The sequence below is a fragment of the Erpetoichthys calabaricus genome, chromosome 4 (assembly GCF_900747795.2).
Source record: "Erpetoichthys calabaricus chromosome 4, fErpCal1.3, whole genome shotgun sequence".
Lineage (NCBI taxonomy): Eukaryota > Metazoa > Chordata > Cladistia > Polypteriformes > Polypteridae > Erpetoichthys > Erpetoichthys calabaricus.
Genome location: NC_041397.2, coordinates 36,426,517 through 36,453,101, shown reverse-complemented (window position 1 = coordinate 36,453,101; position 26,585 = coordinate 36,426,517). Strand labels below are relative to the sequence as shown.

General features: G+C 37.3%; 1 protein-coding gene across 1 annotated transcript in view; it reads right to left on the bottom strand.

Moving 5' to 3' along the window:
* LOC114650928 (protocadherin Fat 4) overlaps window positions 1-26,585 on the bottom strand; it is a 163,036-nt gene that overhangs the window by 63,835 nt on the left and 72,616 nt on the right. Inside the window, exons 8-11 of the mRNA XM_028800871.2 lie at window positions 18,177-22,505; window positions 11,186-11,287; window positions 5,486-5,793; window positions 2,507-2,589 (exon numbers count right to left, since the gene is read on the bottom strand). Coding sequence (XP_028656704.2) covers window positions 2,507-2,589; window positions 5,486-5,793; window positions 11,186-11,287; window positions 18,177-22,505 — 4,822 coding nt within the window. The remainder of the gene's footprint in view (window positions 1-2,506; window positions 2,590-5,485; window positions 5,794-11,185; window positions 11,288-18,176; window positions 22,506-26,585) is intronic.

Sequence of the window (26,585 nt, the reverse complement as noted above, 5' to 3'; positions counted from 1 at the left end):
TAATTCGGTTATTGTGGCCAAGATACTTGTAGTCTAATAGATACTGTAGGTCAGATGAGCTGTGCTCACATGCTATTGGACAGACAGGAAACACGAGTTTCTGAGTTGGAATTTCCACATGAATGCTCTATGAATTCAAAGTTTCAATCCAGACAATTCGAAGAACACAAAGGTACCCAAATTCTCTGAGTTGTGATGTAACACTGACCTTTCATCTTAGTCTATTGTATTAAATATAAAAAAAAAAAACCTGGGTAGTGCAGTGGTGCACGGAGTTTACATGTTATCCCTGTGTCTACGTGGGTTTCCTCCCACTGTCCAAAGAGATGCAAGTTAGGTGCATTGGTGACATTCAGGTGGTCCTCGCATGTGTTTGGTATGTGTGTGTGTGTGTCTTGGCTATACGATATACTAATGGCTTGCGCCCTGTGCTAGAAAAGGACATGACATGACCCAGTTAACAAGAAAAGCCATTTCTGAGGTTGAATTACTCTTGATATACAATTAATAAGTTTAGTCTTTATTTTCAGGAAAAATATTCAGTTTATATTGAATTTCTAATTATTTTTACAGTCCAAGTAAAAAATTAACAGTGACCTTGGATTTCTCTGAATAGCTGGACTGGAAATTCACGTGAATGCACTGAAGTGGGAAGGTGAAATGTCACAACTTGCAGCTATAAATACTATAGCTCCAAACTATACTATACTATACTATACTATACTATACTATACTATACTATACTATACTATACTATACTATACTATACAGTAATCCCTCCTCCATCGCGGGGGTTGCGTTCCAGAGCCACCTGCGAAATAAGAAAATCCGCAAAGTAGAAAACATATGTTTATATGGTTATTTTTATATTGTCATGCTTGGGTCACAGATTTGCGCAGAAACACAGGAGGTTGTAGAGAGACAGGAACGTTATTCAAACACTGCAAACAAACATTTGTCTCTTTTTCAAAAGTTTAAACTGTGCTCCATGACAAGACAGAGATCACAGTTCTGTCTCACAATTAAAAGAATGCAAACATATCTTCCTTTTCAAAGGAGTGTGCGTCAGGAGCAGAGACTGTCATAAAGACCGACAAAGCAAACAAATCAATAGGGCTGTTTGGCTTTTAAGTATGCGAAGCACCGCGGCACAAAGCTGTTGAAGGCGGCAGCTCACATCCCCCTCCGTCAGGAGCAGGGAGAGAGAGAGAGAGAGAAAAACAAAGTCAAAAATCAATACATGCCCTTTGAGCTTTTAAGTATGCGAAGCACCGTGCAGCATGTCCCTTCACGAAGCAGCTGCACACAGAAGGTAGCAACTCTTTCAGCATTTTTAGACGAGCATCCGTATCGTCTAGGTGTGCGAACAGCCCCCCTGCTCACACCCCCTACGTCAGGATCACAGATAGTCAGCACAAGAGAGAGAAAGAAAAGTAAATTGGGTAGCTTCTCAGCCATCTGCCAATAGCGTCCCTTGTATGAAATCAACTGGGCAAACCAACTGAGGAAGCATGTACCAGAAATTAAAAGACCCATTGTCCTCAGAAACCCGCGAACCAGCAAAAAATCCGCGATATATATTTAAATATGCTTACATATAAAATCCGCAATAGAGTGAAGCCGCGAAAGGCGAAGCGCGATATAGCGAGGGATCACTGTACTATACTATACTATACTACTAAAGTGTTATAAATATAAATAGCACCGGAATAAGGCTGTCATGGAGTATACCCTTTTGTGTTGCGTTTGCTCCATCTGTTCACCCTGCTCCTGACACATATTTTGACTGCCTTGTTGTATGGATACATGGTCAGCTCTAGAACGCCCTCCAATCTGTCACAGTGGCTCTAAACTTGTCTAGTCAGTGTCTGTGTGTGTGTCTCTGTGTGTGTGTGTGTTGTGCACTGCACTGGTGTCCAATCCGGGACTTGCTTCTTGCTTGTGCTCACTGCTATGGGTCTAGGTCTCAAAAATGGATGATTGAATAGAGGAGTGGATGATTTGCAACCCAAGGTAAAGAAATGAAAAAGTATAGTCTGAGTAATCAAAGGAAGGAAGAAAAATATCAGCTATGCTTTTAAAAATGTAAAAAGGAAAAATGACTCTCTACTTTAACAAAAGAAAAAAATGAGTGACAGGGCCCTCTCTACATCACCACCTTCACTTCCACAACTCCCACTGCAGGGTCGCCACCTGCTGGAGATAATTCTCTCTGTATACTGCAAACATAAGCTGCAATAAGCCATTCAAGTCCTGTCGTGGATTTTAACGGATTTTTCTTTCTGATGCTTACAAAGTGAGTCATAGTGTCTCTGATCTGTTCATCAATATAAACACTTTGGTATTATAAAACTTAATTTATGTGTAAGCTGAGTAAATCCAACAGGAGGTCTTCATCATCCCTCATGAATTAGGAGTAGACATTTAAATATTTCTATGGATGTTTAAGTACGATATGTTTGTATTTTAATCTCCTAAATAAAAATCTTATTTAAATGTCACGTACCTTTCACTTCCAAGTCCTTCAGTTCTTGAGTAACAAAATCCAGACGTTTCGTTCGAGCAGTTGTCCACATTTATAAATCCCACCTGCCAATTTTGCACAAATACTTTTACAGTATAATACATCATTAATTTAACCAAATGAAAACAGTGCAATTTATTGATCAGGAAAAGCATGTTTAATATTTCATTAACTCTTTCTAAATTGATAAACATCCCGTCTCACAAGCTTGGGGCACAAAATCAAAATTATAAAAAATGTTAACTATCAGGGTGCTAAATTTAGGCCAATATGTAGAGCTCATGTTCTTTGTGTATGCTGGGTTGTTTCTGATTGTTTCAGCTTCCTTCCACATTGTCATGATTTATGGTTATGGTTTGCTAGGATTGCATGTTTCACACTTTTCTTATTATAGTTTTTTTTTTCTGCTCGTTTATTTTTATTATTCTTTTCTATGGGGCAGAGTGGTGGCTCTGAGGCTAGGAATTTGCACTGGCAATTGGAAGGTTGCCAGTCCGAAACCCGTAATGCCAAAAGAGACTCTACTCTGTTGGGCTCTCGAGTAAGGTCCTTAACCTGCAATTGCTTCATCCTGGGTATGACGTTAATCTGCATCCAGCCCTGCATGTAGGCCCTCCAACCTGCAGGGAAAACCTGGGGGTTGGTGGCAGAACTGGCATTCCAGCTACCATAAAAAACCTCACACTGTTCCATTCCACCTGAACTATTGTGGTGCTGAGGTGTCACCCATTGCATGGCTGCACTCGGGTCCTAATCTGGGTGCGGCAATGTGCTGTATCAGTGCGTGCTCCTAACCTCTCTCTCTTTTCTATGGGAGTCACCATTTTGCTACTGTCTTTGCATAGTCACAGCCATATTGTTTACAGTTGCTATGTCTGTTGTCAGCCACATGGAGTGAAGGCCACATTACAAACTGTTAACGAACCCTAATATAAATGTTGTTGCATGGCAGGGTCAGTAGCCTAGCTTTGGGGTAAAATTGAAAATCTTCTCATGCTTCTATACTTTTGCATGAGAAACTACTTTTCTCGCTTCATATTTTTGACATTTGTCGATGTTTTTTGACTTTTTTTTTGGTTTTGCTTTGGCTTAGATGACAGAGCTGTAGCAGCCATGCATAGAATTCTCACACATGCTTAATGTAAGATCGCTTCAGTCGAGACACTATACAGATTTGCTCCTACATGCATTTGAGGGGTACATTAGCTGACCATAATGAAAATATTATGAGTACACACATATATCAGGGATTCCTGTGAGCTCCTTTAGTCTATTGTGCAGCACTGTATGGCTAATTTGAAAGCATAGGTAGACACGTCCTGCCCTTAGGAGTCAAAACAAGCCTTAAAGAAGCCCTCCAACTCCTCAAGTTAGAACAAGATCCTGTGAAATAACAAAAATAACGAAAGACTTATTACAGTATGCAATGTGTTTCTATCTTCTTGATGGAAGATACAAATGCAAAGACGTTCCAACTGTACCAAGAGCTTCAAACAATGGAATGAGCCAATCCCATGCTGCTGCTTCATGGCATGGCCAATGTGTACCCTGAGACTGGAAAACTGTGAACACAATGATATATATGTATGTATGTGAACATTTTCATGATTTCACAGAACTCACGGTGTTTGGTCACCACCAGACCATTAAATCGTTGTGCTGTCCTTGGGCAGTTCAGCTTTAATAATTGTAATTTCTGCATTTTTTTATGGAATATTTACAGATTTTGGCTAGAAATCGATTGAAGGTGTTACAATCCTATATTATTATGATTATTATTGGTACCACTGTACCGTTTTACTATTTTTTTAAATTTTGCATGATGTTAATTTATATTTTTCATCAATGGTGTAATTTTTTGGTTTCTTGTGAGATATACAAATGTTCTTGGTATTGTTTATCTGATTATTTTGTGGATTAGAACATCCATCTAAAATGATTTTTATTTTACATCATTTTGAATGCCATTTTCTTTTGTCTATAGGCGCCCCCAATTTATGGTCTTTTACGGCAGCCATTTCCATGCAATTGCATCCCAGGATTCATCAACTATATAAAGTCCACCCTGACTGTACCAATTTACCTGAGATTTGGATAGTTTACTCAATTACCTTGTGATCCTTTTGTGTTTTTTGACTATGATTATTGAACTTGCCCTTTGAGTTTTGACAAATTCTTTTGCCTTCTGGTTTTCACCTTTGCTTTGTTTCTTGTTAGATACTAGAAATCAATTCTAACACTATGGCCTGCTTGGAGAATAAGCTAACTGCACTAAAGAGAATTGAAATTTAATGTAATAATAACCGCCATCTTAATATTCACCAAAGGATAATGCATTGTAAAGTTATTGAAAATTTATAGCGTCACTTTTGTGAGGTCACTTGCTATAAGAAGAAAATCAGACCTGTAGCAAATGTAAACTATGCAAAATTAAGTATAAATGAGAAATAAACAACAAAAACTGTTTCTACAAGTTAAAAAACATCCATAAAATACATGTAGTGTTTAATGCTACAAATCACAGTTATTTTCTTGGTTTTGATATTTGGTTTTACAATGTTAATTATTGACTTTGGTTTTTCAGTCTTGGTTATTTTTGATTGTTGTCTTTATGGCTCTGATCTCCTGCTTGTTTCTTGACTACTTTTATTTCCAGACATGACACTACCCCATCCTGGTTTTTAGCTGTTATTTTCAAAACAAGTCCAGTCCTTTTCACCAAAGACCAAAAGAAGAGTGGTGCAGCCATAAGACTTGGTGCCTAACCAATTAATTTGCTGAGTGGTGCGAAGTCTATGATATGTAAAGTTAACATTATTTCCATATTTTCATATTTAATTTGGTTTTATCAGTCAAGTTAAGGCATCAGCTGATGCAGAATATAATGATTATGAAACAGAAGATAGATTGTTTTCAGTTAGAGGTTTGGAACTCTAAAACAATATCACATTTGTAACTCACCTTCCCACTTCTGCTAGCAATAACTCCATGAAATCTCCCATCAGCAATAAACTTTTTTGGGCTTAACATTACAGTTCCATTTCCTAGGTTATACGATAGCTGGAGTCTTCCATTCACTATTTCTAGAGCAAGGAACTCACTCCCAGAATCTTCTTTATTGTCATAGTTATATAGGAGTAGTGAGTTGTTGCCCACTGTTGCAAATTCCATTGACAGGATGTTATTTCTGGGATCTAATGGAGGCCATTCCATGTATGACAGCTCTTCAAAGCCATAGATGGCTTCTTCACAATTATTGCCACTTACACCTGAAAGTAAAAAAATGACTAAATGAAATACATAAGGTTATTCATTTTGAAAACATCATTATTTACAATTCCTATTCTTTATTATATGACATAATAATGAAGTTGTAGTTGCTCTGCACAATGGCGAGTGTAGTCGAAAGACATGCAAGTGAAAGTTCATGTCTAGTTTGTAGCACCTCTTTTTAAAAATTTCCCCTTGTATTTTATCAAATCAAGTGGTCAAGTCAAGTGGCTTTATTGTCATACCATCCATACACCATACTGCAGCATATAGTGGCTCCCCAGGTCCATGGTTAAAAATATACATAAACACTGGACAAGTGCAAGACAGGTAAAGAACTATACTATTCTATAAATTGATAAATAAATAAACATTATATAATAAGTAAGCGGATAGATAGTAATAATTTGAAATAGTAATAAATAAATAATACAACAATTAATAATAAAAGACAACAGTACTAGCAGAGACCAGACAGCCTAGGGGTGTAGAAGCTGTTGTAGAACCTGGCAAAACTGGTTTGAATGCTACAGCAACTTCTGCCAGATGGAATTGGGACAAACATACTGTGTGAACGGTGGCAGCGGTCCTAAACAATGCTGTGGGCTTTGCAAATGATATCTTTAACGATCTTTACTGTCAGAGACCAGACAGTGATACAACTGGTCAGAACACTCTCAATGAGTGACCAGGTAAGATTAGCTGACCAGGTGCACACCAAGGAATTTGGTGCTCTTGATCAGTTACACCGCAGTGTACATTAAGAGACAGATTATTGCACCTGCACCAGTCCACCATAGCCCTTGGGGGTGCCAGGGCTTAGTGTGTATTGGTGCTGGAGATGGTGTTTCTGATGCAGACTGCCTTGTAGCTGGTAGGCAGTATCATAAGTTACTGTCTGTCTTGAGTCTGTTCTCCCTGTGACAGCATCCCAGTTGTGAACATAAACAGACCAGGTGAACAACTTATATAAGTATTGCATACTCTCCAACCAACTGACACCATATCCAATGTGGATTCTTGTCTTGAACCTTGAATGACAGTCCCTGCTTACCTATGACCCTAAATAGGAACATATTAAATTTGAAAATCAAATAAATGAATAATTAACTTCTGCATTGTATAAGAACAAAATTTACATACAATTACTTGTACTGTCAAAATTTTGTCAAATCTGGTAAATGAATACATAAGCATTTCTTTTCAAATGTATTTTAATTAGAAGAGATTTGTTAAATGGCACACCAACATGCAAAATGCATGTCTGAGATCACATAATAACTGCTTTACACGCCTGAAAACCAAAAATGTTTTTTAAAAAACTGGTTTTACACATCACTCTATGCTCACTGCTGCACTTGTAAAGAAGTACAGAATCAGCTGGTGGACAGCGCTTCTCAGGCTGGTCAATTCACTGGCTGGGTGGAACTAGCAGCCCACCTGCAGGAAACTGAAGGAAGTACATTGACAAGTCTTAAAGCTGGTTGGTCAAGAAAAAGGGCAGAGAGTTTCAGACAAATAGTATAAACAGGAGCCTCATGAATCCTTACCCAGGTCTCAATGATGCTAAAGATAATGACAATGAATAATAGTAAGTGGCAGAGACTGTGGATACTGTGATACTGACAGCGCTCTTAACTACCCAGTCAACACATTTTTGCTGCTGTCTTTGATTTTTGTGTTTCTAGTTCTGACGAAAGATTGGCTTGAGTTTCAGTTCTGATCTTGGCTTGTTTTGTTTTTTTATATCTCCTGGTGCCTCACGTATAACGCCGTGCGTAGAATTCACACTAAAACATGGTGTACAGACAAAAACAGAAATATGCGTACGCACAAAAAAATCCAGATCCATAAATCTGTGCATACACCAACTTTCACATTCTTCAGCTACATAAATCCCGGTCAGAGTGAAATGTAACACACGTGCATGCGCCAACCGCCCCACATAGACTTCTTCCAGAATTATGCTTCTTTGAATATGAAAATCGATATAATAATATATATTAAATAATTTAAGAATTTTAGCGAAAACCAAGTGGAGGCAAGGAAAAACGTACTATTTGGCGGTTTAAGTAGTGGTATAAACAACAAAAGGAAGTTGATTGAGTGACATAGAGTGACAGAGAAACTCGAAAGTTCAAGTTCAGAAGGTTGCACAGTGCCTGAAATAAAAAGAAGTGGTCCGATATCAAAGTCACCATGAAAAAGCGAGTCATAGCCCACCATCTGAGTGTTAAAGTAGAATGTCATAAACGTCATCTTAAAATTGTTTAATATACTAGTTTCACAAATCCCATTGTAACTAAAGTAGCACATTAAATGCTTCGTATTCTGTGTGTCCTTCAATGTGCTCTATTTGTGTTTCATAAACGGGCATTCTTTTACTCCAGAAGGACACAGAATACATTACATTCAAGATATTACAGCTCTCTGAACAATTTAAATACTAAGATGTACTTGATATCATTTTCATGATGATAGGAATTAAAGCATGTATTAAACACTGGGCCATGGTGGCGCAGTGGTAGCGATGACCTGGTGCCCATTCCAGAGACTATTCCTGCTTCCTGCAAGATGCCTGCTGCACCATGTGCGACCCTTGATGAAATAATTTATTGCAGCCGTACTGTCTCTTTCAAACATACTAACCCACAGTTCCTGTCCTTCCTTTTCTTTCTTCAAGTAACCAATCGCCACACAAGATCTGTAGTAAATGTCAAGCCATCTGTAAGCTTAGAACGCTGATTCTTCTAAACTTTTAAGGAACATTGAAATATCTTCATAGTACATGTTTAATTATTCCATCTATCTATCTATCTATCTATCTATCTATCTATCTATCTATCTATCTATCTATCTATCTATCTATCTATCTATCTATCTATCTATCTATCTATCTATCCATCCAGCCAGGGTCACGCGAGTCCTAGCAAGCATACAGCTCGAGGCAGAAACAATCCCTGAACGGGTGCCAGGTCATTGCTACCACTGCACCATTGCGCCCTCATGTTTAATTATTAACAGTATACTGTACATTATTTAAATGAAGTTAAAAATTTATCTGTATAATGTAATATATATACTTTACTGCATTTCATCTTAAAAATGATATCAAGAGCTCCAAGAAGATAGGGTTTGGAAATCTAAATCAACTTAGAAGTTAGTCGTCATCATATGTAAATACGCACTTTATAAAATGGTTCAGGTTGTGCAATATTATAACTATAGTGCAAGTTACAGTGAGGTAATTGTACTTATAAATACAAACACTACTGGGAGCACTTGATGGACTGATTGAGTGCGTGTAGAACTCTTGGGATGAAACTGTTTCTGAACCATGAGGTCCCTACAGAAAAGACTCTGAAGCGTTTGCTTTATGGAGGCAGTTCAAATAGACTGTGTGCATGGCTGAGGCAGCGTGTGCCAAATGCTATGTCCCAATAATCCTCTTTCCAATCAGCTGCTGTAGAGCTGCAGTTCCACACTCAGATACAGTGGGTTAAAATACTCTGAACGGTGCACTGAGAGTAACAACGCTAAAGCAGCGATGGTATCTGGAATAGTTTGGTCATTCTGTGTGCCATTATATTGTTACAAGTTGATTAGAATTAGATGCCTTAAACTAATAAAAGATATGCGATTAATTTCAGTGTATTTCTAAAGCCGCGTCAGGGACGTGAATTTGAAAAATAAAGGGAAACCACACAGAAACAGTAGCACTGCTTTGACGCTGGGTGCCGCCAGTTTGCAACACAGAGCTGAAAACCTGTGTATGCACTGCATTAGGTTGGTGTGAGAATGTGTGTGGCTTTACGCCAAGTTTTTTTTATACATTGCGATGTGAACGAAGAAATTGGCATACGCAACATGTATACATGAGGCCCCTGGTCACTATCATCTCTTTAATGTCTCCTGGGAGTCAATACAACTCCATAAGTGTCACCTAAGCTCCGTTCACACATACAGACTATTTCAGGAATTTACTGGGAAAGGTTGAATAGTATATAGTTTATACATAAAGCCAGAATCAAAATACCAGGAAATGTATCTCGATAGTTTCCAATGACAAAATATTGTATGACTCTTGTAAATATGACACCTATCTTAATTGCTCTGTCAAGCACACAAAATATGTGTAGAGCTGTACAAAAGAAAGAGAACCAATCATAAGAGACTTGTGTTTTTATGCAAATGTTATAGAGTTTTCAAGAAAAAAAATCCTTTTTGCTCAGTAATATACTAGAAAAGTGGCTGAAAATATGAATAACATTGTGGATGAAACCTTAACCTTATTTTCACTGGTTGGTGCCATATGCTATCCACTTTGCAGGCTCCATTGGTAGAGCAGTGGTTGAAAGGAGGAAAAGTATATGATCGGTCCTTGTCTCCTTATATTTAACTCTGTTGTTTTTGTAGTCAAATTTCAAATGGTCATTGTGATTCCATCACATTTTGAAAAAAATATACCTGACTGGAACAGAGTAATAGTAACAGAACAAATATTATAAACATTATAATTGTGATGTATGTTGTTCTGATGATTCAGACTATTTTCAGGACCCTCTTAATCTTCACCCTGATTGTAGTGACTGTGCAGGCCTTCAGCAATTTAAAATGCAATCAGAAGATTGATGTATGTGCAGGAATTAAATGACAAAGGTGAGGGCGTGAAACAAAATTGAAGATTGAGAAACAAAGCAAAAGACTCAATAACCAGAATAACCCAATAAACGGAAAAAACTGATAATCGGAGAGAGCTCTAAACAATAATTAAGGGTTTTCTTTAGTTTTGATTTATTCACAAATTTTGACAGTCAGGAAGTGGTATGACACTGACCTTTATACTGTCACAGTAATGACATCATGCATCAAAACTCCCAGTTGTCCTGCTTAGTGACAGTCACAAACAGCAAGCAATGGCAGCACCCATAATAAAAACACAATTGCATCGCAGCAGGACTTGTTTAAAAAATGTCTCCAAAGACATTGTAAATCAGGAAAGCAGTATAGCTATTAAATTCATTATCCCATTAAACCCCCAAAATGATACATTATTTTTAGAGGCCCATGACAAACATAATAAACAAAGTTAAGCTACTAGCAGTCAAATGACCAGATTATTCTGAGCTATGTCAGAGTAAATTCCACTAAATTCTGGAGATAGCTTCCAAGTTCAGTGTGAACGAGAAGCCAGAGTCAGAGATGGGGAATAAAGTGGCACTCATTTGCCTTATAGGCAATAGATCACATCCTTGAAAACAAATGGAAAAGACATTTGCAGTGAGAATGCTGAGAATGTTATTACAATGCACAACATGATTATTTAGTAGAAAATCCACTACAAACATTTAAAACAAGAATGAGACGCAAGATACTTTGTCACTTTCTTACCAAAAGGACACTGGCAGATATATCCAGTAGGGTGATTCAAACAGATTCCTGGCAAACATGGAGATGAGGCACAATAGTCAAGAAGGTGATCACACAGCCTACCTACATGAAAAATCGATATAAACATCAAAACAAAAAGAGAATAATTCTTTTGAAAAAAAAATATATATATCAATTTCCAAATTAGATTTCTGATAATTTAACCATTATAAAGTATTTAGGACAAATATTTTTTGTGTTTGAAATCACTAAAAGCAACCATACCATTCATCTGATCAGGATGAAACTTTGCAACTTTACCTTTATTTCCCCAAATTAATGAACAATAATAAACACCTTAAATATCCCATAATTTGTACAGCTTCTAAAAATGTCTACTTTGCAATGTCTTTCAGGTCAAATTCGACCCACCAGTGTTTTTTCCACTGTATTGGTGATTGTTTGTTTGTTTGTTCACAACCCATTAAACCACCGTCAATGTCATCTTTTCATCTTAGAACTGAAAAGACGTTTTGTAAACCACCCTGATTTAAAAAAAAAAATTCTTAAAAATTTCACATTTTTGTACAGCTCTACACATTTAAATACAGCAATGTCCTTTAGGTCACTTTTGATTTTCCACTGCATTTATGATAGAACATTTGTTCGCAACCCATACAAAACACTTCGTTTTCACTTTGAGGTATTTTGACTTTTAATAAAGCCCCCTAACTTTGCAAAAAGCAAAAATTATTCCAAATGCTACACATTTTAAACACTGCAATGTCCTTTGGATCAACTTTGACCCACCATCCTACTATATAAAAGTGGTCGGGATTGTCCTTCCGTCCCGTGAGTGCAAAGCGTAGCGGTATTCCGCTTATCACAGACTTACTACTTGTGGCTTGCAGTACGAAGCGACGCGATGTGAGCAGAGTTCTGGTGCTCCCATCGTTCCCTTGCTTTTGTGCGCGATGCACTGGAAAAATAGACAAAATTATGTCTCTGAAAATAATTAATGTTGATGGAGTACAAATGCCTCACCGCGTAGTAAATATCAGGGGAGATTGTGCTTGCTTATTCTCATCTATAGCTTATTTAGTGCATGAAACTCCGTCTTTAGCGGTACAGATTCGGGCTGACATTGTACGACATGTTTTAAGTAATTGGTCAAGGTTTCAGCCATTTACAATGATGCCGTCAGGAATCTCTTATAAAAATGAGCTTCAGTATCTCACTGAAATGTCAAAGTCTCAAACTTATGGTACCATTTCTGAGCTAATGGCAGCGGGAGAGTTGATCCCCTATGAGTTTCAAGTATATTATTATGGAGTTCTACACTCCAAGTTTGGACAGGCACTCCAGGGGATAAAAAAACTTAAGTTTTCAGGAGATGCTATGAATGGGCACTTTGATGTTCTCATTCCCTACACTTACATGTCTGATGTACACATGGAGCACACACAAATTGAGGATAAAAGTCGGTTGCCTTAAAAGGCAGGTGAGCCTAGTGTTTATATATTTCTTGAGGTTCTGTTAAAAGCCAAAATTTCCCCTTTAGACAAATAAGTTCCATCTATATGTCTACTGAATGTATCAATCTATCTACTTTAGTGCAGTTTACACCGCATTTAGGGTACTGTTTGTTCACATCCCATACAAACATCCTAAATGCCATCAGTTATAAAGGTTAGGATCATTAGTACCGGTACTAAAGGTTAAGATGGTCAGTCAGTATAAAGTAGGTTCAGGGAAAAAAATCTGATATCCAGGAGCCTCATTGACTAAACTTTGAATGATTTTGAGTGTGGAAACACACAAACGGGAAAAAACAGAAAAATGAATACATCATAAAAACAATCAGATTTATAAAACCTGGCAAACCCTATGCACATTTATATTCAATTTACCCTTTATAAATCACAATCATCTTGTAAATGTGCACTCATGAATGTAGCTCTAACCCTGCCCGGCTCCACCCTGAAACAACCATATATGAACGATGCTAATCAACCTCATACATACAGTATGCAGTCACGATACTGCAGACCTTCACTGGCTGGTAGTGACACATCCAGTACTGCGAGATTGAAGTACACATCTTTAAATTTGAAGCACACAAAGAACCTTTATTTGGTGGCCTAAATGCTGGTGTCAACAACATGCATAGATGTGTTGAATGGCAACATGTTACTGCTGTTGTAAATGCATTCATCTCCAGCCCCACCATGCCTGACAGAAAATAAAAGATCTGATCTCTGCTAATGAAGCTGATCGCTAGTCATTAGCAGAATGTGTAACAGGAAGAGGAAAAAAAACATATCTGCGCTCACTAATTTCAATCTTGAATGGCATCTCTAATTGGAGATTCCTTTTTTTATGCTGCATTATGCCAGAGTAGTCCAGACAATTGTCAGTCATCTCTTGGCATCAAAGATGACTTGCATGTTAATAGAATGTAACTGCTTCCGGTTAACAAAAGCCGTTTCAATCTGCTAGGTGCCCTTATTGTAATAAGTGCTCCAGTTACATTAGAAAAATGGACAGTGGTGCAATTTGCTAGTTTATGTTGGTAACAACATGTTATATGTACTGTATATGCACCCACATCATACAAAAATTGGATGTAGCACTTTGTCAGTCAGTTAAAGTCTTCTAGCACAGCAGGCATGACAGAGTGAAGCTTGGCTGAGATACTCCTGACCTGTCGGCCAGTTACCTGAGAAGTGACAACAGGTATTCTAACGTGACAAAAGATGTTCTTCACTGCAAATACGCAGCATTGGTCCTCTTTAAAGGGAACTAAAACACATTGAGTGAGCATTCGAAGATGTGGTGAGGGTTACCTAACTTCCACATAAATTAAATTTATAGCAATTTAATTAAAATGTTTAGAATTTCATTTGCATGTTGTTAGCAGAGTACACTTGTTAAGACAGCTGAGGATCACAGCAACCCCATCTTTTTAAATGGGGCTCACACACAGTAAACTAAATTCATATTACTGCAGAATTATTCAGGTGTCACTCCAAATTACTTGACCATATTTTAAGTATTAGTATCATATTAATAATATTTTTGGATTTACTATGATTTGGGAAGTACCATGCAAAGTATTTTCCTCCATCACACAACACATATTTTGATTTTTCTTCTTTCAAAGCACCATTTGCCTCCCTGAAAGACAGCACAGTTATTTGTAATGCTATTTGGATTAAAATGAATTTAATGAAATGCAAGCAGGAATTATGTAAAATGCCTGGTGTCCTTAAATGATTGCAGCGGTGGAAAATATAAATAGACTGGTGGGACTGCACCCACACCCCCTCCACTTATGCATTGAATAAAATCAATTGACTTAATCCAGGTTTGTTTGGCTGTGACATGCTTCTGACCGCAAAAATTGTTCCATCTTGTGGAATGGTCACTGGTAGAATCGACCGTTTGCAAGTTCCTTTTTATCTACCTTCAGTCCAGAAATGCCATTGTCTGAAATATACAAAAATTGGTTTCCATTTTAAAGGTTACTCAATAAGACTAATGTTTAGTCATCTGTGACGAGTTTGCACTACATTGATTTGATCCTGTGCAGTTTTAAATGCAGAGGCATAAAGCCACAGAGCAAAAATGAATTACGTGAATTATTTCCTTTCGTTCATTTTCTTTGTCATTGGATGAAAAATAGGAAATATAAGAGGAAAAACTTAATAGTTTTGTTTTTACCTTACTGTTGTCCTGAAAGTCAGTTGCATATGGTGAGCAAAATAGCATACAGTGCAGATAAATGAAAAAAAGAAAACTATAGCACCATAGCTCTACAGTTGCAAGTTGTCTGTGTGTGTGTGTACTCTTTTACTTTACTATGAGAAAGCAATTTCACTTTTTTTAACAGGCTGTTTTTATTGCATAATAAGATGCAAACCATCTCATTTTTAGCCTAGCTGGAGGCTAGTTAGTGTTTAGCTGCTCAGGGATGATTTATGTCCTTTTTCATTGTCTCACTGACATCTGACATTTATCATCTTCATTATTTTGTAGTCCTGTTGCAGTTTCTTTGTTTTGTTTTCAGCTGCTAATAGCTGCTTATAATAATAGCCATTAATACATCCTTAACTTTGCATTGTGCATTACCCAGCTTGTCCCAAATGAGACAAGGGCAGCTGACAAGACTATAATTTTGGCTTCTGGTTCTAAGAAATTGGCCTAACCATGGAAAAAAAAAAAGATTTGAGTTGTGATAGGAATTTAGGTTGAGAGTTCTGTATGACAGCCTTTGTGTGTTTCTACCTTTATAAAAGTGAAATATAAATTATTAAATACAGTGACCTGTAGGAAATATATAAGTAAGAAACAGAAGTAAGAACAGAATAATTCGCAAGGGTTTTACATGATCTATAACTAATGTACTGTATGTGTAACAACAAAAACTGTTGTTACACAGTTAGCTTTATCACAGATTCACATTTTTGGGAGGAACAGCAGTTCATTGTTTAATACCCCTGCCTCACAGTTCCTGATGCTCGGATTTGATTTCCACTCTGTATGCTGTCTGTTCTCTTAGGGTTCTTTTTCTAGATATTCATAAATCCTCATGTCTTAAGGACACGTAGAGTTGGTTGACTGACATCTCTGAATTTGACTAGTATGAGTGTTGTAGTGGTTTGCTACATGCAGAAGGTGGGTACTGGGAGAGAGAATGCTGAGCTGACGTCACCAAAAAGTGCTGTGCTTGCAGTGCTTAGGCAGTTTCTGTGCAGCTGAGGTTAAGGGTACTCTTATTGCTCACGCCACAGAAGGAGCTGCTCCTTTGGATCGTTGTAGTCTAATTGCCATTATTCTAATTCAGCGAAAGTTAGAGAAAAAGGTTAATTGAAAGGATCAGGAGATGAAACAATTTTAAAAATATGTGATGGTCAATACCAGAGAGAAAAAAAATGTTTTCAAACAAACAAGAAAACACAAAATGAAAATCAGAAGAATATCTTTTTCTCATCTTCGTCAGTCATAAAAACCATTAAGGGAAATATGTTGACATTTTCACTCCAAACATTAATTTGATCCAAACTTGTGGTGACCCTTTAAATCTCCTACACTGTCATGATTAGGGTTAAAATCTGAGGTCTTATTTCCTTTTCCTGTTAATGGTAGCCATTTTTCAGTACCGTTGTCAGGGTTGTGTCCTGTGTTTTAGGGGCGTGGTCTCTGAGGTCGTGACCTTGATTTAATCTGCAGAATGGATAAAAGGTCAGCCTTCTGCACTGAGGTGGTTATCTAATCTACGGATAAAACCTTCTTTACCTTTATGAAATCTCTTATGATTATTTTTCGTGTCTTGCCTGGTTTTCAACTTATTTCCTGTTTATTGACTGTGATTTTTGCATCTCGTCTGGGTTTCTGTCGCTTCACTTTATTTTTATCATAGTTTGTTTTGCCTTTTCACGCATCACCCAGTTTAATTCAAGAAACCAGTTATCTGTTTTCCTGCCAAGTCAGGACATACGCAACAGCTGACGTGACATTAGCAAAATGGCAATGTTTGTAAGAATCCAATATGGCGTCACCAGAAATCGATAAAGGAGTTAAGACATCAAGAAATATGTGCCAAAATTGAATTCCTTGATGTCAAAACCTCCAATTTAGATGTATAAAAGTCCAAAAAACACTTTATAAAAGACTTGAAAAAATCATAAAATACACAAATCATAACAGTCACAGGTTTGCAGCTGACCATCCACATCACAAGCTATAAATCTATAATAATCGAGCCCTTGTGAGGTGTTCTTAACAAGATGATGCAGTTGGCTGGTGTATGCATAGTTGCTATGTGGTGTCACATAGCCTTTACCATACACATTTTGAAAGTCTGCAGCTGCAGGGATAGGTATGTGTTTTGTGCGTTAATAAAAAATCTGAGTTTGCCCATTTTAACAGCGATGGATTACTGGCATCGGTACTTTGGATGTGACTCTGAATCTGAGTACAAATCAATAAAAAAAGTGCTGTTTTCAGTTGTGAAAGAAGGGCTTGTTGATCGATCAAAACACAATATTTCTGTATTTCAACAACATGCTGTTGGTGAGGTGAGGAGTAAAATGTACAGCAGCATCCCAGCCGTGCCTTTCAGTAGTTTGTGTGCTTTTCAAATGCTTCATCATCAATTTAGAAGAGAAGGTAGTTATGGTTCCCAAGTGAGCTCATTTCAGTTTTGGTATAGCTAATGTTAATTTATCTTTTCTTCCATTGTTCAAATTTTGCAATAATCTGAGTGAGATGCAATAGGCAAAACCCATTTTCCCAATGTAAAGATATTGTGTTTAAACAGAAGTATGGACTGCATCACATATGCAACTCAAGATTCTTGGTGAACCTGAAAATCCTGTTTTGAGGTGCCACAAGACAGATTTTATTAATTTTGCTGGATTTCTACTGACTCTATTTGACTCAGGATTTGTTTCCAAGCCTTTGAAAGCATGCTGTGTGTATGGCATATCACATACAGCTGTGAGCTGGTCTTTTTACAAATAAAAATTGCTAAAAGCAAATATAGTAGTGTATTAACAGATACAAATATTTACAATGAATTAATTGTTGTGTCACCCAGCATCTCCATTGCTATTAGTTGTTTGTACTGACACAAGCAGTTCCATTTTCACAATTAGCACAATGTCATAGCGAAATCGCTTTATTTAAAAATAAATGTCATAGCGAAATCACTTTATTTAAAAATAACTCTTATCGTTATTTGAACAGCTTAATAGCTTTTAATAACACATTTTATAATTAAACAAATTCTTGGAGCAACTAAGCATGCTGGATTGCCTGGATTTATAGTCACATCTAAACTTTGCATACTGCCAGCCGTATGAGTCATTATTGACAATTCAGACCACCACCAGACGAGTTTTCCCACCCCTTATTTGGACAGTCAGCAGGTTTTTGTATCCCCACAATAGAAATAAAATACATTACATAGAACAATTTACTATTTTAGAGAAAAAAGGAAAGGAAATACCTGTATACCCAGGTTGACAGATGCACCGAAAATCTCCTGGTACATTTAAACATTCTGTTCCATTGTAGCATAGACTGCTTTCACATTCATTTACATCCAGAGAACAATATGGCCCTGAGTACCCCACCGGGCAGTTGCAAGAGAAGCCTTCAGGGTAATTTGTGCAGATTCCTCCATTTTCACAGGGCTGTCTAAGGCACTCGTCTATAGCTGACTCGCAGGTTTCTCCTTCATATCCTTTTGGACAAGAGCAGGTGAACAATCCAAGTACTCTTTGGCTCACAAAAATAATTGATGGACTTTCTAGAATAGCTACCTCTGGATTTACAGAAATGCTTTTAAAGCAAGAAGCTTTGTTTTGGCAGGGTTCCGTGGAACAAGGATCACTTGTGATTAATACAATCATACAGTTACTTTGAATTTCAAGGAAGAATTTATGAGAGCGGAGGACGGCAGCAGCAGCACTGCCCTCCACGTATTGTCCATTAGTGTGTATTACTGCACATAATAAAACAGTTATATTTTCTAAAGGTTGCATGGCAAATACATTAATTGTAGAAGCTTGAATTTTAAATATAGAGTTTATGGCTTTTACTAACTTCCAGTACTTCACAGAAAGAAAGGTCTCAAAAAATGGAGTAGAAATATAAATGAGAACGCAGTTATCGATGCTATTATTAGTAAAGCCTTTATATGTTAAATAGATGCTGTTATTAACAGACTTGTGTATTTTGTCACTTGCTTCAATCGTAAAATTAAATTCTGCCTCTCCATGATGTGGTAATGAAATAAGATAGCAACTTTCAGGTGATATGCTAACCATGCTGAAACCTTTATTTTTTACACTACAGCTAAATTCATCAAGCACATCGGGGTCCTCTGGCTTGACATTTCCAATAATGCCTCCGGAGAATACCATCCCAAAATATTTCACTTCAATCTGAATGCTCCTTCCTGTAGATGGATTGTCATTTTCATCCAAAATGGTAACACGAAGCATATTTGTGGATGACATTGCTGGTGTTCCTGAGTCTTGTATTATGACTGGTATATGGAACTCACTTGTTTGCTCCATGTCAATAGGTTTAGCAGTGGACAACAGACCATCTGAGGAAAGACTAAAATATTCCCCTGACTTAGAGTCTGCAAGTTTGTAATGAAATGGTCCTTGGTTGGGAGACAAATCGGCATCTGTTGCATTTAAAAGCATGACAAAGGTAGCAGCAGGTTGGTTTTCTTTCACATACGCTTTTTCAGAGGTTAAGTGGGGGCCATTATCATTTATATCTGTCACCACAATAAAAACTTGGGTGCAACCAGTAGCAGGAACTGTTGCATTGTCAACCGCAGCAATGGTGAGAGTATAAAAAGGCCACTGCTCTCTGTCTAGAGGACTGGCAACATGTATGACTCCATGAGAAGGGTTAATAAAAAATGAACTGTTTTTATTTCCACTTTTAATTGTGTAACAGAACTGATTCCAGTTTGCAAAAGAGTCCCAATCTTCAGCATAGACCTGAATGAGTGATGTTCCAACTGGTGCATCTTCACTAATGTTAATATGGTATGAACTGTTTTCAAACACTGGTGCATCATTTACGTCAAGTACAGTAATAACAACAAGAGCTTCATCAGTGTTATATCCAGTAATAACACCACCGTTCTTAGCAATTACATTTAACATGATACACTTATTTACGTATTTTCTTAAATTACTGCTCACAACAATTTTGCCAGAGTGATGCTCAATGTCAAAGCCAAGCATTTTGCTTTGACCGATAAATGAATAAAACACCACTCCGTCGGCCCCTAAGTCATAGTCACTGGCAATTACTTGCCCGATTGTTGTACCCAAAGGTGATTTTTCTGACACTGTATAGTTGAACATCGCCTTACTAAATTTGGGAAAGTATTCATTAACTCCTGTAATGTGGATAAGAACTTGGGCAATGCTAAACTGGTCTTCATTTTCTACACTGGATGCCATTGCTATTAAATCAAAGGTCTGTTGTAACTCAAAGTCAAAAACCTCCAATGTAACTAGGACTCCAGTAACTGAATCAATTGCAAACAGTTCAGTATTTCCTTGCAGAAGTGAATAGTGTATCTGTGCATTTCTGTCAGAATCAAGATCAGTTGCTATTAACTGGATAACCTTGCTTCCTACTGGGGAGTTTTCAGGTATCAAAGCAATAAATTGCTCAGTGTCAAAGACAGGGACATTGTCATTAACATCCAGGACTTGTATTGTGACATTCACAACACTGCTTTTGGCTTTCCATCCAAAATCGTGGGCGCTGATCTCTAAGTGGTGAGAGGGACATTTTTCAAAATCTAAACTCTGAATAAGTGTGATTATGCCAGTTCTACTGTTTATTGCAAAAATATTCTTGCTTCCTTTCACAATCTTATACTGCAAACAGCCATTAAGACCTTCATCAGAATCACTTGCACTCGCCCTTCCAATGACAGACCCCACACTCAGATCTTCGGGCACAGAAAAAGTTAGGTTTGAAGAGGTAAACACTGGAGTAAATTTATTATCGCCTGTGACAAGAAAATGGACTTGTGTTTGAGATAAAAGAGAAGGAATACCTTTCTCTGTTGCCATCACCTCCATCATATACAACATATTCAAACTGAGATTTATCGACCTTTCCACAAAAATCCATCCAGTGTCTTTTTCAACTTCAAAGAATGATGAAGCATTTCCTCCGGACATGGAGTATTCCATTATTTGGCTATTGGAGCCATTTGCTGCTAGCCTGAGGACTTTTGTGCCAATGTCCACACTGCTTGGAATAGGCATGAGAGGCCTATACGGTTGAAAAACTGGTGGGAGATCATTATAGCGAATGAATATCAGGGTTACATTTACTTCACTATAATAAGGAACATCACCAGAATCTGAAGCAACTACAGTAAAACTGTATCTGTTTCTTCTAAAATCCTGACAATTCAATGCCTGTTTTGTTATCACATTTCCATTGACAACATTTACTTTAAAAAATTTATTTGATGGCTTAATATAGTAGAAGATTCTTCCATTCAGTCCTATATCTGAATCTCTGGCATTTACCCTTAGGACTACCACCTCAGGAACTTTTGGTTCAGGGATGACAGCCACATATGATACCTGTGAAAATACAGGAGCGTTATCATTTACATCAGAGACGTAGATAGTCACATCTGTGTTAACGCTCCATGCAGAGTCATTAGCATTTACTCTCACGATGTAGCGATCGGTTATTTCCCTGTCTAACGGTTGTGTCACAGTGATGTAGCCATCTTTCCGGCCTATTTTAAATGGCAAGTTATTTGTGCTATCAATTATTGTATAGGTACTCATACCATTGATTCCTATATCCTCATCTGTGGAAGTTATTCTTAAAACTGTACATCCAATTGGTGTATTTTCTGGAATATGCTTTAGGAAAATCTGTGAAAACCGAGGAGCATTGTCATTTTTATCCAGAACATTTACAATCACCATAGATGTGCCTGCTTTTGGATCTTTCCCCTTATCTTTGGCTTGAACAATAAGTTTATATACTGCAATTTCCTCTCTGTCTAAAACTTTCATAGTTTTTACAACACCACTCCTGGGATCAATAGAGAAAGAGTTTTTAGTGTTTCCTCCTACAATGCTATATTCTAATGCACCATTAGCTCCAGAGTCTAAATCTACTGCCGAAACATGACACACATATACCATGGGTGAATTCTCAAACACTTCACATTGGTAGACATTTTGAGTGAATACTGGAGAGTTGTCATTCATGTCCATGATGGAGATAGTCATTTTGGAATATGAAGAAAATGGTGGCAGGCCAGCATCTCTAGCTTCAACCCAAAGTTGGAACTGACTGTTGGACTCATAATCTAATGGATTCTTAACCCTTAATATTCCAGTATACTGATCTACCTGAAAGGCATCTTCAAAATTTCCTGCAGCTAGATAGTAAGAAATTGCCCCTCTCTGGCTTTTTCTCTTTGTGTATGACATCACTCTGGCAACCACAGTATTTTCAAATTGGTCTTCGGAAAGCAAATGTTTGTAGACAAATGTGGAAACTTGAGGGAAGTCATTGCTGGTTTTGAATCTGACTGTCACAGTTGTGCTGTCTACTAAAGGTATCTGTCCATTGTCTGCGACACGTACATTGACTGTAATATCCGTAGTTTCACTGCTGTTTTGCGAGGCAAAAATGACTCCTCTTTCTGGGTCAATATTAAATTTATTGGCATTTGGTCCAAATAAAGAGTAGTTGAGCTTTGCATTCATTTCTGCATCACCGTCGATTGCTGTGACAGTACTTATGATTGACCCTGTTAAAAAGACAGTAACAGAAATTGATTAAAAATAGCAGTGTTTAGAAATTATACCACAGTTTAATTTACCTTAGTGAATTATATATATAGATTATTAGTGTAATTGAGAGAGGATGATTAACAAAGACTACTTCAAAACTGTACGTTCCTGGGTTTAATTTCTAGCGCTGGTTTTTGCCTGTGTGGAGCTGAAAATATTCTCTGTGTTTATCTCTGATTTCCTCAAACATGTCAATAACGTGCATTTTACCGGAAATAGTGACTCTTATGAGTTCCTTAACTGTATAGGTGAGAGCAGCTTGCTGTGAACTTAATTTCCCTGCTTTCACCTGATGTCTCTCAAATATCATATTTCTCAGATATTTCCACTATAATGTAAAATGATGGTTCTAAAATTGCTAGCTGAATTTGAAATTCAAATTGAATTTAAAATGGTTTATTGCTTCAGATGAAGAATTTACTTTTTTAGCGATGTTGCTATTAGAAAGCCAAGACATTAAATAAAATATAACGGACTAAACTTAGGAAATATGTTTTGGATATGTCAAGCAACACATAATTGTGAATTTAAACACGTGAAATAAATCTAATTCTCTCTGAAACTAAAACCACTTCTCCCTAGCTTAGGTCCTCCTATTCTTGCTGCTACTGGGATGTGGCACCAGACTAAAAAACACCTGGGCTCCTGTCCAGTCTGGCACACTTACTCTCTTGTCTTTCACGATGAAACATTTCCAATTACACTAAGCCATCTTTTCTCATCTTTGTCATGTCAAGACAGTAACATGCTAGGACAAATTTTTGATGACTCAGGGTTCTAGTGGCTGCGGTCTAGTTTTTTGTTTCATCTTTCTCTGTATTCCTTTTACCTCCAGCTGAGGTCTGTCCTTAACACATGTGGTGTTCCGGTATTTCTCCATTTACTTTCCTCCCTACTTGTCTTGTTGATTATCTCCACCATTCCAAACCTGTCCCTACTCTGTACACTGCTTAGCATAAAGCTACATACAGCTACTTCCCTTCCGCTCCCCCATCTTCCTGGTAAACTATTTTTACAATTATTTCTCTCCAAAAATTCAAATTGCCATAATACTCAATTTCAGTTAATACACTGCCTTTACCTTACTGTCAGGAAGCGTTAGACTGTGGGTCTGGCCACCAACCTCTATTGCCATTTCTGCTCTTTAAATGTTCTTTTCCTCCAAATGTTTTGGCAATGCCCAACTGTCTCTTCCTATTAGTCCTTCATCTCTGACTCTCTTTCTCTACCTTTCTATAGCTATTCCTTTCTCACCCACATCTTTCTCTTACTGGACCTCTCTGCTCTCCATCCCACCTTCAAACAATGGAGGTGTTTCTCCCAAGATATCTCTGCACCCAAGTTGTCTCTAACCTATCACTTGAAACCATCATTGTGTCTCTCGTCTCGTAACTTCTGAAAGTTGTCTTTTTATAAACTGGTTCCTCTGGTACTTTGTGTTGCTGTGTGGATCAACAAATCATCCTCTATCATCAGGCACTGGTTTTTGCAGTTGAGCTGGTTACAAGTTGGGTGGCCGGGGCTGAGTAACATAGAAAGGGTCATTATTATAAAAACAGTCTTTTCTAACATTTCTCTTTCCAGGCCTAGATGTACATCTTCTGCCTTCCCTCATAGGCATTATAGTGCCTTGATTATTGTTATTTTTACTTTTCTCTTTATATTTGCCATTCCTTCTACTCTATTTGATTACAAAAAATGATTATATGAACTATTAACAACCACAAGAACCGCACATTAAGTTCACAGTTTTATATTAAAGTAAACCTTAATAAGAATGTTAACTGATGTTGAATAGAGGGATGCTTAAACCTGTTACTTCATATTTTTGGTATCTTGAGATTTTGTCCTGTTGAACTCTAAATATATTACATGCCTTCTGTAGAAACAGCTGCACTTTGCTTTACACAGTATTAACTTGTTCAATATTTACATACTTAAAATCAAAAGCTGGATCCTCATCTTTGGTATCCAATAATAAAAAATATCTTTATGACAGAATTGTAAGCAAAGTTTGAGAACACCTAAATGTTACTCCTACAAGTCAAAAGTGGGCAAAACAATCAGTAAAATTAATTTCCTACCAAGGTGTAATTTTAAGAAATACTAATAAATAGGGAATGCAAGCAATTTTTAACATGCAGACTGCAGCGATGTTGCATTATGACACTTTGTGATTTTTGCTTGCAAAATTCAGTCTGCTTACTGACCAATGAAATAAAGCCCTTTAAGTGAAGTGTTTTGAAATATAATTAAATATTGCATTTATAATGAATAACATACAGTATGTTATGAGTTATTTGTAACAGGCAGAAATGCAAATGAGCTAAAGGGTTTATTTTAAGAACAGGCAAATGTAGCAACGGTTGCTACATGGGAATAAGTATCAACCAGAATAACATAACCAAAAAAAAAATAAATTAGAGTCAAATGAATGCAAAGATGATGCTACCTATCATGCTTTTACTAGATAATCATTTAGTAATGATTATTCTTTGAAGTCTTTATTAATTGTAAGGTTCAGACACTAAGCCTCACGCAGAGATCCACTTAAACATGGACATGGACAAGTTACCAAGTTGTTTGGTTGATAGTAGTACTTCGAGGACCTTCAAAATTCAATTTGATGTCATTTTAGGTAAATTAGGTGAACAGGATTAATGAGTTTGTTGGACTGAACGGCAAGTTCTTTTCAAATTTGTTCTAATGCTCTTAGGTGTACTGTAACCTTTTATACACGCAGATTGATGGTATTACAGTTGTGATATTTAGTTTCAAACACAGCGAAAGGGTGTGAAGGCACCAAAAAGAGCTACAAATGCAGGCCAAGACCTTAATGGGCCAGCGTGGGAGAGGCTCACCCCAGTCCAGCTAGTCCCCCAAATACTGTCTGTTGGCTTCAGATTACACAGGCCCCAAAACAAGGGAATTGGCTTTAAAAGTTCAAAATATAACTGTAGTGAACTTGGTGTCACGTGCACTAAAGAGTTGGAAAACATGTATTACAGTACATTACACGTTCAATAATGCCCACAAGAGGGGGATATCACTGTCAAATCCAGGCTAATGATATGTGCAAGCATTGAATCTTTATAGAATAAACGATTTATTCTTTGCAAAAAGGTATTCCAATCACAATGACGCTCCATGGAGCACAAAAGCAAAATGGAATTACCTGTAACAAAGCCAATCCAAGTTGAACAAAGTTCCAATACAGAATCCAAAAAAAAAAGTGGTCGGAAAAACAGCAAGAGTGTCTAAATTCCAAATTATACAAAAGGGATAAGCAAAACACAAATACATCACTGTGGCTGTGGAAGACCATTTAGATTTATTGGGCCAATGGCGATTGGCAGGTGGCCCCACCTCTTGGGGAACCACCCACAAAACACATTGAGAATAACACCAAAAATAAAGAATGATGCACATAATCAACATAAAAAGAATCAAAAAAGAACAAACGACACATAAAACATGAACTTGAACCCCAGAGAGGGGAGTAGCCCTTACTAAGATATGACAACAAGAAATGTCCCTATAAGAGGTAACTGTAAACTTCTGGCTCATACACAAAAAGAGCAGAAAAGGAGCTGACAGAAAAGCCAATCCACAAAACAAAGCAAGAAAGTATTCCAATAATCCAAAAAAATCAGGAAATACAATATACACAGTAAACATTACTAAACTCAATGGGCCACTGCTAGGTCTCAATTGACAAGATAAAGTCAGGACAGGAGCAGGGTGGTCCTGCGTCCTTGGGATCAACCCACAAAGCACAGGGAATGGCAAGATAATTAAAGGAGCAGTACACAAATAACAGAGTATATGAAAGTCACAGAAATCACATGAATACATGAAAAATAATTCAAAATAAATTAATACAAGCCAATAAAAAAGTCCTGTCTGTAATGTAACAAGTCACTAGCAATGGGGTCATTGCTACAAGCAATATGGATTTTCGCATGCAAACCAACAACCAATATGGGAACATTCAAAATGATGTCACCTAAACAAGGTGAAAAGAAATCAAATATAAA